The sequence below is a fragment of the Eublepharis macularius genome, chromosome 1, assembly GCF_028583425.1.
Source record: "Eublepharis macularius isolate TG4126 chromosome 1, MPM_Emac_v1.0, whole genome shotgun sequence".
In the NCBI taxonomy this organism is placed as follows: Eukaryota; Metazoa; Chordata; class Lepidosauria; order Squamata; family Eublepharidae; genus Eublepharis; species Eublepharis macularius.
The window spans coordinates 123,504,431-123,517,707 of NC_072790.1; the positions used below are offsets into that span (position 1 = coordinate 123,504,431).

The window sequence follows — 13,277 nt, forward strand, 5'->3', positions numbered from 1 at the left end:
GTAACATCTGAGGTGAGGAGGCGGGGCTTGGTCTTGCGGCTGCTGTACTTCGGCCGGCGACGGGCGAGGGAGGCCGGGGCTCGCCTGGGTCGACGCTGTCGGGATGTTTCTGGCAGTCTGGGGCTTCCTGAAGCGCCACAGAAAGAAATGCTTCTTCTTGGGCGCCTTCTTGGGCGGTGAGTGAACGTGAGCGCCGATAAAGCTTCCCTTCCCTTACATTTGATGGTCCTTGGTTGCGCTTAGTACAATGTATTCGTCTTCCTCGGGCACCCCTTTCTGCTGACTTTCTTCCATAGGCTCCTCGTTTCCCCCCCTTGGTTCTCCACCGCCACTCCGAGTATGCAGTCTTCCTTCCCGCATGGCTCCCATTCTAGTCTTTTGCAGCCTGATCCTTCTGCATGCTTCCTAGGTAGTGAGTCTCAAGGTTCAGCGAGGATTACTTCCAAGTACGTGTGAATTGGATTGTGTAACCTTATTTTATGAGTGCCAGTCCAAACAATGGTAATATTTATGCTGCTGCTTTTTTAGTATTCAAAGCATGCTCCTGTTCATATACATAACATTAGTTACAGCAACCCTATAAAATAGGGCAGCATTATTATACCCATATTGCAATTAAGGGACAGAAGGATAGGGGCTTGTTGGCACACCCACTCGTCCTTCTGTACAGTGACTGCTCTCTACCTGTTTCTTGATACATGCTAATTACCGGTTCCCTTTATTTACTACGTTGCACACAATTGTGTCCCTTGTTTCTTCACCTTAGAAAATAAGATTTTACATGCTTTAGAATTGCAGTGAGAGGAGGGATTGGACAACCAAGCCCAATTTTCATTATTCCACCTAATCTATGTTATTTTTCTGCCTTTCTCCACAACTGCATGCATAGACTCATCCCTTCCTCTTTCATCTTCAAGTCTCAGCTTTTGTTATAGGCTATTCTTGATAAAAAATGCTTATTTCTCAGTGCAAAAGCTTCAGCCTGTGGTCTGTGGAAATGCAGCTCTTTTTGGAATGTATATCTTTCTTTTGGTGTTATATTCAAATATACTAGATATTGATTACAGATAAAATACATGAAAAATCACTACATTTGCATACATAGTGCATAAAAAGAAGCCCATGTCACTACATGCTGAGCTAAACTGTTCTTAACCCTGTTGCAACATGCATGCAGCTGCTCTGCAAAAATGGTGCAGTTACCAGTTATGCCAAAAGCACCTCAGGCATCTTGATACTGTGTCTTATTAGATGGAGCTTTCACTACCAGCCTAGTTCTAAAAAAGAAAATGGTATGTTATACCAGGTGTTGACAAATTTTCTTTGGCTTCAGGCATTAACCCTAAGATTTAAGAGCCAGGCGTATTTTTCAGCATTCACAGCTTTTTCATAACCAAATGTTCAGACTCTCACTAACCTCTTCGCAGTTTCACATTTTATTATAAAAACTATGATAAAAGAGATTAATATAGGGATAACCCCTGGTTGTCATAACAACAACAAAAAGCAAACCTCTAGCCTAATCTTCCCAATTTCTCATAATTACATTGTTGCTTGAATATGGGGGCCAGTAAAGAAAACAACTAATTAGTAGTGAGTAGTGTAAAGCTTTACACTGAATAATGTAAAGCTAAAGTTACATATAATTAAGCAATGATAAGAAATGTGCATAAAGTGCCATCAAATCACAGCTGACTTATATATATATATATATATATATATATAATTAAGCAATGATAAGAAATGTGCATAAAGTGCCATCAAATCACAGCTGACTTATATATATATATATATATATATATATATATATATATATATATATATATATATATATATATATATATATATATATATTGTCATACAACAAAAAATTAATGCAAAAATGATGTGGAATTTGGGTTGGATCTATACAACTTTCTTGCTCAACCTTGGTCAATTCTCAACATTATTATAGCCTTCATTCCATGTGGCTTTTGTCTATGCAGCTCCCATAATCCCAAACATATCCTTTTTGATGATCAAAGGGGAGTATGTTTCTCATTTTTCACTGGGGAAAAAGTGACCCAACCCTTTGTAATTCTGAGAAGTGCCAAGACACAATATATTAAAATCACTGCTGAAAATGGCCAGTGTCCAGTTACCGCCCAGTCTCGAACCTCCTGTTTCTGGGTAAGGTGATTGAGCGAGTGGTGGTGGAGCAGCTGCAGGGTTTCCTGGATGAGGCATCGGTCCTGGACCCATTCCAGTCTGGTTTCTGCCTGGGTCATGGGACTGAGACAGTGTTGGTCACCCTCACAGACGATCTCTGCAAGCATCTGGATCAGGGCGGGTCAGCACTGCTGGTGTTGCTAGACCTCTCAGCAGCGTTCGACATAGTTGACCATGAACTGTTAACCCACCACCTTGCCGATGTGGGGATTCAAAGGACTGCCTTGCAGTGGCTTGTCTCTTCTCCACGGTCGGGGACAGAGAGTGGCGCTGGGGGAGAGGTTATCAGCACGTCAATCTTTGGTGTGTGGCGTCCCCCAGGGGGCGTTACTCTCCCCATTGTTGTTTAATCTCTACATGCGCCCTCTCGCCGAGCTGACACAGAGTTTCAGACTGGGTTACCATCAATATGCAGATGACACCCAGTTGTATCTGTTGATGGACGGCCGGCCTGGCTCTGCTCCCGAAGTCCTAAGTAGAGCATTGGGGGTTGTGTCTGGATGGGTGAAGCAGAGCAGACTGAAGTTGAACCCCACGAAGACGGAGGTCCTGTACCTGGGCCATGGGGGGATAGATATGGGGATTCAGCTCCTGGCCTTTGAGGGGGCACTACTTGTGCCTGTTTCATCGGTTAGGAGCCTTGGTGTGACGCTGGACTCCTCTTTGTCAATGAAGGCCCAGGTCAAGGCAGCTGCCAGAACTGCCTTTTTCCATCTTCGACAGACCAGGCAGCTTGCCCCTTATCTCTCTACCCATGACCTAATGACAGTGATCCATGCAATGGTCACCTCCAGATTAGATTACTGTAACTCGCTCTATGCAGGGCTTCCCTTGGGCCTGACCCGGAAACTGCAGCGGGTCCAAAATGCTGCTGCTCGTGTCCTGACAGGAATTTCTTTCAGGGAACATGTGACTCCAACTTTGCAGCAGCTGCATTGGCTCCCTGTGGAATTCCAGATCAGGTTCAAGGTTCTGACCTTTAAAGCCCTAAATGGACTGGGACCAGCATACCTGACTGCCTTTCCCATATGTGCCTTGGAGAGTTAGATCTGCAAGTAAACACCTACTGGTGGTCCCTGGCCCCAGAGAGGCTCGGCTGGCCTTGACCAGGGCCAGGGCATTTTTTGTCCTGGCTCCAACCTGGTGGAACTCTATCGGAAGACACTCGGGCCCGCCAAGATCTTGTATCTTTTCGGCGGGCCTGTAAGACAGAGATGTTCCGCCAGGCATATGGTTGAGGCCAGCACTGGAACCATCTAATTAGCCTCCCTGCCGGTCTCCTGTCAGTGGGGGGGGGGGACATATGGTCCATCTGCCTCCCCATGCTTGAGAAGTTAGAGGTTCACCAACCCACACCTCTACCCTTTTCTTCCCTTGTGTATGGTGGGCAGGGAAAGGGTGCACCATCTGGAATGTGGATATCCATGTTTGCACTGAGATGCTATTTTATTGGTTTTACCTATTGTACCTTTTTTATGATTGTAACCCGCCCTGAGCCTGCTTGCGGGGAGGGCGGGCTAAAAATCCAATAAATAAATAAATAAAATACTAGGAGTCACAATGAATTTTCTAGATGCTGTGGTGAAATGGCACCTAGGATTTGTCAAGCCCTGTGCTACACCAGCAATGCAAGGGAAAAGCTGTTGAGACAGCATTTACCAATTTGTGTATGGCATTTCTCTAATGTAGGGAGTTGACAGCACTTGAAATCTTGTATTCATTCTGTCCTGTTAAAACTTGGGCATGTACACTTAAGTAACAAGTGTAATTTAAACAGCTGTTGTACTTCTTTAGTCTGTTTCCTGTCAGGAAATACCAAATTAAACTAATATACTACTTAGAATTAAAGTAACATACCACTTTTCAAAAGTGGTATGTCTTGAACAGAGATTTTAATTAAGTCCAATATTTGAAAATAAGAGCAAATTCTCTGTTGTTTTCATGGATTAGATTTTCTTGACTCAGTAGTCACCACCACTAATCAAGTCAGTTCACATGATGTTTCTTAATTTTAATTGCCTAATTCTAAACCGGTTGTTTGCTGTCACAATCATATTCTGGTTATCTTGTTAACAAGAGAAAACAATGTGGGAACAGAGGGAGGGAGAGAGAAGTTTAAGCTTGGATACTGTTAGTGTGAACCTGTTCTTGCGGGGGAGGGATCCAACCTTCCTGAAGCTAACTCTGTGAACTCCCTCTAAGTTAACGTTTTTGACATTTCAGCTGTTGTTCTGTGGCTATATAAAGAGAAATATCTTCTGAGCATAACAAAGGTAAAACAAGAGAAAACTTAACTGTAATTTTAAACATTGTAGTCCTCTTCTTAAATATCTTTTGCAGGAGTTTATGTACTTGGAAAATATGGACAAAAAAAATTGAAAGAAATTCAGGAAAGGGAAGCAGCAGAATACATAGCACAAGCACGAAGGCAATATCATTTCGAAAGTAATCAGAGGACTTGCAACATGACAGGTAAGGCAACAGAAATAGAAGGCATGGTTCAGAGAGCATCATAGGATGTAGCCAGCAGGGATGAAGGGTCTTGTTTGCCCTCTCTTCTCCCTTTCTGATTGCTGCTTCAAGGAGAGAGAGAGAGAGAGAGAGAGAGCGCGCGCATGCAGAACTGCTGAGGAAGTACTGCCCCCTTGGCTTCCAAAACTTATATTCACTTCTTTGTTTAGACATAGCCACTTTCAAGGAGGTGGGTGTTTCCTGTGGTACCTGCCTTTGGCCTCAGACCACATGCCCAGAAGGTGCAGCACCTAAGCTATTTGGAAACTTCCAAATTAAACTTAAATAGGACTTACAATGAAGGCCATTGATGATGGCCTTCATTGCAGTATCAAATTCTCAACATGGCCTTGTCTATGGATACTTAAACCTGGAGATTGGGCAGTGGACAGACATGACTTATCTAACCCGAAGAAAGTTCCAGGTTTACAGAAAAATCTGAATTCTAAAAAAAAAGTGGTAGTAAATTTTCCCAAAATAATAGAGGAATTGCTTGTGGTTTTAAGAAATGATTGCCTTCAGTGGTCATTTCAAGGCAACCACAACAGTATTGCCAGTCTTTGTTTCTGTGTCAGTAAAATGCAGGGGGAGAGACAAGACCCTTTCCAGGGGTGCTTTGGCCTTTAAGTGGGGGTCGTCGAAACCTAGTCTAGTAGCAGCTGTTAGGTGACTTGCTGCCACTCAGTTTGCCTGACTCACCTAGGTCCAGCTGCCTACTGCTGTTCAGCAGCAGCCACCCCATGAAAACCAGTGTGGTGTCGTGTCTAGAGATCTAGGTTTGAATCAGCGCTCTGCTGTGGAAGCTCACTGGGTGACCTTGAGCCAGTTACATATTCTTAGTCTAACTTGCCTCACAGGGTTATTGTTAGGATAAAAATGGAGGAGAGGAGAATGATGTAAGCTGCTTTGGGTTACCACTGTGGAGAAAGATGGGGTATAAATGAAACAAGTAAATAATAAACATAGCTGAAGATGAGGGGTCAGATAAAAGGTAGGTAGTTGAGTGGGTGGGTGGAAGTGAGAGAAGAAATATAAGAAAGGTGAGGATATGGGGGTTGCCAGGAGGATGGACAAGGGAATAGTGTGGGGGGAAAGGATACAGGAGAAAATGAGCAACTCCCTGCAAGTCCTTGTGGGTTCCTCACTGTGTAAGTGGGCCTAATTTGGCAGCTGGCACCTTGCAACTAGGCCACAGTTTTTGTGGGTAGTGACTGCTAGGGAAAGGGAAGGAGGGAAAGGTGAAGGCAGGGGGGCAGACAAAGGTAGGTTGGCTAGTGGATGGGAGGGGAAGGAGAGAAGGAAGCAACAAAGGGGAGAGGCTGTGGGGGTTTTCAGGGAAGGGAAAGAGAAAACAGTGGAGGAGGGGAAGTGAGACTCCCCTCCCCCACCTCCACCTCGGAAGGTCCTTGGCTTGTTTTCTTTTTTCTAACTGCACAGGCTTCCAGTTTGTTTCTGACCCCAATTCAAGGGGATCATCCTTCATAGCCCTAGATGGATTTGGTCCCAAGGGCTTGAAAGATCGGTTCCATCCATGTCAGCCTGTCTGAGCCTTCAGGCAATAGATGAGTTTTTCCTGTGTGAACTGGCTGCATTGAAGTTGGCAGGCACTTGCAGGAGGACTTTTTCAGTAGCCCTCCCGCAGGCATGCACCGGAGCAGACTAAAGACATTTTTATTCCAGAACATCTTTGAATGATGATTGTTGTTTTACTTCCCCTTTTATAAATTGGTAGAGGTTTATTACTTTTACTAGAAGGGATTTATTACAATTGCATGGATCCATTTCTTTTGGTATTTTAACTATATATGTAAATTTGTTAATGTTTGTAAACTATCTTGAGTAGAAAGCTGATCATATAAATGAACTAAATAGATAATTATTCAGACGTAAACCGATTATGGTTTGTCACAATATGAATGAAGCTTGAAAGAACTTCTGGTTTGCTCACGCAAATTCTGCTCCCACTCCCATGCAATTAGATAGTTCTGCTTTTGTTAATTTCTATTTCATCTGAACTAGCAAATTACGGTTTTACACTTTCCCTGCAAACAAGCCTGAAGTGCTTTCAAAGCATAAAGAGCTTTGTCCATGTAACAGCACACCATGCCAGTGGTTCAGTGGCTTCATAATAAACCATGGTTTCCATGAACAATACTTGTGCAAATTATGGTTTTAGACCTGCTTGTCCGCTTTTGTTTTCTGTTACTTCAGCAATCAACTTTATAAGTTCATTTCCATCTTCATAGTGAGGCAGTTTCAGGAGGTTAAGCAGTGGCTGTAACTATGGTCTGTCAGCTCAGGCACAAATTACGGCTTCTCTCTGATCAAGCAAAAGCCATGGTTTGCCATGTCAGAGACCTCACCAAACCATTGTTAATCTTCAAGTAACCAAGAACTGGTGTAATATCTGAGTTGGCTGTGTTTCCTAGATTAAGCTTCTCATAGGCAGGTGCACATGATCACTGAGATTCGAAGAATTGCACATCTTGTTCTTCATCTCCAAGGGGAGCCTAGGCTTGCATTTCTTGAATAGCAGCCCAATAGCTACATGAAGCTAAAAGGCCTGAAGTGTGCAGCAGTTCTAAGCTGATTTGTCTGTCTTGGTTATTTATTCTAAGTTGAAGGGGGCAGGGGGAGGTGCACTATACTTTTTATGGACCATTGTTGTACCTGTATTAATGCCTCATATATATAAAAACCAAGTACTTCCAGGCTGAAGTTTCCTTATTCTAAGTGAAGCCTGCTCAGATCTTTTAGTTAACAAAATAAGCTGAATTTTGCAGTTCTTATTTATTTATTCAATTTATAGACTGCCTCCACTATGACTGGTGTTTGTTATGCATTGAGTACATCCTTTTTAGAAAGTGGGATGACCAAAGCTAAATAATAACTGCACTTATATACCATTCCTGTAGACAGTGCCCCACTCTGAGCAGTGAACAAAGTCAGTGTTATTATTATCTCCACAATGTAGCTGGGGTTGAGAGGCATGGCTTAACCAAGGCCATCTACTGAGCTAATAGTGGTAGTGGGATTAGAACCAGCAGAGTTCTGATTTGCAGCCCAGCCACTTAACCACTGTGCTACAGAAATAGCTAGAAAAAGGGGCTGAAAAAGTCTTATCACTAATTCTTTCAGGTGTATTCTGAGTTCTTATTTTTTTTAAAAAAGTAAAACAAGTTATCTTTACATTTATTATTTCTCCAAAACACAATGATAATGTCATACTGAAATTTTATTTTCGTAGAGGTTTTCACCTCTTGCTTTTTAAACTCTTGTGATCCTTCATTGTCACATAGGTTAAAGGGCTTTTTTTAATTTGCTGAAGAGATTTCCAGAATGCTAGCTATTTTGCTGATCATTTGTTTTCCTTCAATAGTACTGTCAATGCTTCCAACACTGAGAGATGCCTTGATGTATCAGTTAAATTCTGAGAGCCTCACTTCTCTGCTGAAAAACAAGTGAGTATAACCTGTCAGTTTGTTTAATGTCAGAAGACCTGCTTTGGATGCAGTTCTTTAGATTTGGGCTCTGTGATGTCCATTTACATTATAGTCATGTAAGAAAATTATTCTCTACAGCCTGTAAAACTTTTTAAACCCTTTTATCCTGACAAATTGACATAAGAATTAAAATTGCACATTATGTGTAAAAACCTCATATGCATTAAAATATGTATTAAGAAAATATATGCAAATCAAGCTCATTGACCTTCCTGCAGCCCTCTGTGCTATGTAAGACTTTATTTGGGATGATCCTCCAGCACTTTTTGGAAGGGAGCAGCAAAGCAATCTCTTTTCCCAAACTCCTGCTTATGAAAGTTTGGATTCATTATAAATAAAAAGTGGCTTGCTTTATTTATAGGACTCTAGAGAACAGAAATTAAGAAAAAACGGTTATCTCTTCTAGAAATACAATATTAATAATGTGTTCTTATATACCAATCTTCTATGCAAATTAGGGCCCACTCAGAGCACTGAAGAAAGTCAGTGTTATCTCCACAATACAGATGGGGAGTTGGGTCTGAGAGGAGCGGCTTAACCTAGGCTACCTGCTGAGCTCATGGCACAGTAGTGGGATTAGAACCAGCAGAGTGCTGATTCGCAACCCAACCACTTAATCACTATGCTATACCAGTATAATACAACAATTTCACATAGCAGTTTTTCAACTGTATAACAATTTACTTCAGGTGTATAAAGTGTAACATCTGTTTCCCTGCAACAGTCATACAGATCTAGTGACTCCAAAATTTATGATTCCTAGATTCTTATCAAGTAGCAGGTTTTCCTTGACTTGAAATGAGCTGCAGTTTGTGTTGAACAAAGATCATGCTTAGACAGATGATAGTGTAATAGGGCAGACTGGTTTTCAATGTAACTCTCTGTATGACACATGCTGCTTCCTCAGTCACTGCTCTGATCTTTGTCACCACTAATGTTTGAACTCAGTTTTAAATGTATGTTACTTTCCCCCCTCTTGTAGACCATCCAACAAGTTAGAAATATGGGAAGACTTGAAGATTATAAGTAAGTCGGAATGGCTCGTTATGATTAAGTGATGAGGCTATGCATATGCAAGGGTTGGGTTGTACAAGTACAGCAAAACTTTTGATTGTTTTCCGAGATGTGGTTCTCCCCCCTTCCTACCCCTTGCCCAACCCACTACACATAGAAGACTGATGGTTAAATACTTCCCTAACCTAAAGAACAGTTTTATAGCAAGTAGAAGTAAGAATTAGTATTAAGCCATTCATAGAAGTCTGTTTGGAAATATACTGTTTTCCTGTTATGATATTGTGCTATCTATTTTAAGCTCATATGTAAGGGGAGGGGGGATTGGGCCAACACCAAACCAAAATTATTTTCTTTCTTTCCATATTCTGAACAGCTCAATGCTGTTTTTTATTATCAATATTACAAGCTGTTTAGAATATGGAAAGAAAGAAAATAATTTTCTTTTGGTGTTGGTCCCCCACCAAAAAAGAAAACCTTGTTAAATATGAGCTTAAGATAGATAGCTTGTACAGATTTCAGATTGATAAAATGCAACTTTTCTCTAGTGCTTTTAGTACAGAAAAAATGTTTTACTGTACAGTCTAAATGTTCTGGATTGATTGATGAATTTTTATTTTAAAAGTTTTGCTTTTAGATAAAAAAAATCATAAAATGTAATTTGATCCCCCCCCAAATATTACTTATTGCCTTTCATTTATATGCTCATAAATTGCTTCAGTCTTTCATCACTACAGCAAAGGCTGAATCTATTTTAAAAAGTGTGGGTGATAGTGAATGTAAATTAAAGTAACTAAAGCAATTCATATACGCAACACGACGTTTTACAGAACTATAGAGGATGCTAAAGTTGAGCATTACTCACATTGAGTTAACATCAAATCAACTGTTACTGGGCCTTTTTCAGATATCAACATTATTTCTCGTACCACCTTCTCTCTGTATTTTTGTTGCAGCTAGTTCAAAATCTACTTTCCTTTGTTAAGCATGGGCTGTTTATGATACAAAAGATATCCCAGTTCTAGAAGCTTTTCAAAAAAGCAGACTTCACTTCCAAATTAGCACCAGAAGCTTAACTCTCATTTCAGATTTTAAAGGGACACATTAATAGTAGTTATTTTGTCTGTACAGATACAATCACAACATGTAGCAAACTGTAAGGTAGTACCCTATTATTAGTTCGATGCCATATTTGATAGGGCATTAAATGCCCATTCCTTTGATACAGCATGCAGGCAAGGCAATCTTTGTTTTATTAAAGGTTTTACAAGAAGTATCGTCGCTGTGTATAGTACATGTATGCTGGTCGTTCTTCTGCGAGTCCAATTAAACATCATTGGTGGATACATCTACTTGGATAATGCAGCAGTTTGCAAAAATGGCACAGTAAGTATATCTTTTAATGAATGCAAATGGAAAGAAAGGAAAAAGCAACAAAGGTGATGAAAATTACAGTTATGCATGCTTAAATCACACTGCAATGATCTGCCTAATGGGCTGAATCCTTCTGCTGCCTGAGCAGAAGATCTTCCTCACTTTCCCCTTCCTGCAGCAGCCCTCTACAACTTTTGAAAAGGCATTGACAGGTAATCACCATGGATGTAAAACTGACAGGCATGGGCAGGGGGCGGGGTGGGCAGGGAGCAGCTGCAGTGAGAGAGAGGGTGTCAGGTAAAATCATTGCTACCTTGCTTCTGTACCAGTGGATAAAGTACAGCATAGCAGGCTCCTTGAGACCCTGAGCAATACCATTTTGTCATCTCAGAGAGTTGTTGGACAAAGGGGAAGGTGGAGGCAACATCCACTGCAAATGTCTTATGCAACCCTAGGATCTACCCACTGAATGTACTTAAGGATACAAAAAGAAAATTATACAAGAGAAAGATTAAGCAGAATGATTCTAAGGAAGAAGGAACATGTTTCTTGATTTTTTAAAGGTAAATGTGACCGTTTCCATTGCCTTTGTGCTGATAGTATTGACCACTTAGCTATAAATAATACAAAAATAATATTGGAAAAGTGAGATATTTAGAGAGAGAGAGGCTCTATAAGGTTTATTTTGATGTGATTTTAATTGTCACAATTCATTTGCCCTCCCAGTAGTCTATGATGAAACTAAGGCTGTTAAGAGCAGTGATACCTTGAAAATGGTCCCAGCAGTGGGTGAGAAACAAGACGGCAAGGGGAGGGAAATTCGGTAGGTACAGACACATGGGAGACTAACATCCTGCTCCACAGAATGACAGAAATGTTACAGAATATTTTTCTCCTTATAGACACTTCTAGCTCCCCCTGAAGTCCAACAACAATATTTATCGAGTATTCAACACCTTCTAGGAGATGGTATGACATCTGTAAACCTTTCCCCCACCCATATCATGCCAATTTCTGCAAAACTTGAACAAATTGTAGTTTTCATAACTTTTGTCTTCTGTCCTAGGTCTGGTTGAATTAATTACTGTAGTTAAAAAAGCTGTGCAGAACATATTTGGAAGGTAAAAGTGGCTGTATGTTTGTTTTTAAATCATATTTTAAATTTACATACATACTCAAAACAACTAGTTGAGATAATATTCCACTAATACAGCAATTTGGTTTCTCTTCCTTGTGCAGTATATCTCTCAAACACACTCTTTCTCTCTTGGATTTGGACCAGAAGCTAAGAGATATTAGAACAGTAATAGAACAGTCCAGAGAGACTGCCACCTGTGAAGAAAGTAGATCACAGTCTCTATTATGTCATTACATGATGCCAGATGAGGAAAATCCTTTAGCTACTCAGGTATTTATGTACTTTCTCAGGAGAGATAAAATTGAATTAGGACATGAACACCTGTTTAAAGTTGTTTGTCACTGTCTAAAGAAAAAAAGAATCAGAATGTAATCTTAAACCAATAGTTTCTCAGTTGTTGAACCAGAATAAAATCTCTAAAACAAAACCAGTAATTGGTTCAAATCAAGTAATTCACTAATCTAGAGCTTGAGTGGTGTTTTTAGTGGTGGCAAAAAGCCTTCTTTCTGCTTGAAACTTTCCCTGGGAAGTTACTGGTAAAAAGAAACTGAAGAACAGAAGAGAGATTAGTAGATCATTCAAAGATAGGGGACTAAAGTTAATAGAGCAAGCACAACTCCTCCGTTTGAGAATTCAAAGGCGCTTGTTCAACGCAAAGGCCCTCATGCACACACTGTTCTATTATTTTATTTATGAAACTGGTCTCAAGAAAAGGGTTTTTTTTAAAGTTACAGGGATATACAAACAAAAATAATGAAAATTTATATCAACTGAAACGATATTTGCTTCTGCTATGCAAGTAGATAATGTGAAAATGTTCTGTAATTCAGATGCAGAATGTCCACTCGTTAATCTGATGTGGCTGAGACTGATGAAGTTCTGAAGCAATTCTTGTATCAGCGTGTGCAAATAATGACTGTATTTCAAAGATACTTGTGCAAGGAACTTGACATGCATGATTGTTCTAAAGAGCCCTTGAATCCCCATTCATTGGGATGTACTAGGAAGGCAGCTTGAAAAGCACTGATACTTACTTGGAAGTTACCTGCATGGCTGTTTGGACACCAGCCAACTTAAATATAGAGGGGAGGGCTTATTTTAAACTGATTGCAATAGAAGTGTTTATATAAAAAATCACAAACATAGAGTTGTTTACATTGATGTGGTGTTTTAGTTTGTATATTTAGTTTCTGTATTGTACAGTTACTGAAGGGCACTTTAGAAACTTTTACAAAGAAATCTACAAGAAATATGGTAGCAGCTCTGATAGTCCAGAGTAGCCTGATTATGTCAGAGTTCAGATGCTAAGCAGGGTCAGTACTTGGATGGGAGATCACCAAGGAAGACTGGGTCCTGCTTTGCAGAGGAGGGCAATGGAAGAGCACTTCTGCTCATCTCTTGCCTCAAAAACCCCCATGAGGTGGAACTTTATGGGGTTGCCATGAGCCAGTTGTCACTCAATGGAACACTTCACCTCACAAAAAATAAGGTGTTTTTTTTACTTTTTATTTGAATGTTTAACTTTTTATAAC

The 13,277-nt window shown here is 40.5% G+C and overlaps 1 protein-coding gene across 2 annotated transcripts in view; it reads left to right on the plus strand.

Annotated features, from left to right (window-relative positions):
• The first annotated feature begins 13 nt into the window (after positions 1-13).
• The window catches only part of PEX3 (peroxisomal biogenesis factor 3), a 22,665-nt gene continuing 9,401 nt past the window's right edge, over positions 14-13,277 (plus strand). For both annotated transcript variants that reach the window (XR_008598275.1, XM_054999035.1), the window contains exons 1-8: positions 14-176; positions 4,549-4,680; positions 8,099-8,180; positions 9,205-9,248; positions 10,495-10,619; positions 11,510-11,576; positions 11,674-11,728; positions 11,847-12,015. Coding sequence is in view for 1 of the 2 variants with exons in the window: in XM_054999035.1 (XP_054855010.1) it covers positions 104-176; positions 4,549-4,680; positions 8,099-8,180; positions 9,205-9,248; positions 10,495-10,619; positions 11,510-11,576; positions 11,674-11,728; positions 11,847-12,015 (747 nt within the window). In the remaining variant the exon portion in view is untranslated. The remainder of the gene's footprint in view (positions 177-4,548; positions 4,681-8,098; positions 8,181-9,204; positions 9,249-10,494; positions 10,620-11,509; positions 11,577-11,673; positions 11,729-11,846; positions 12,016-13,277) is intronic.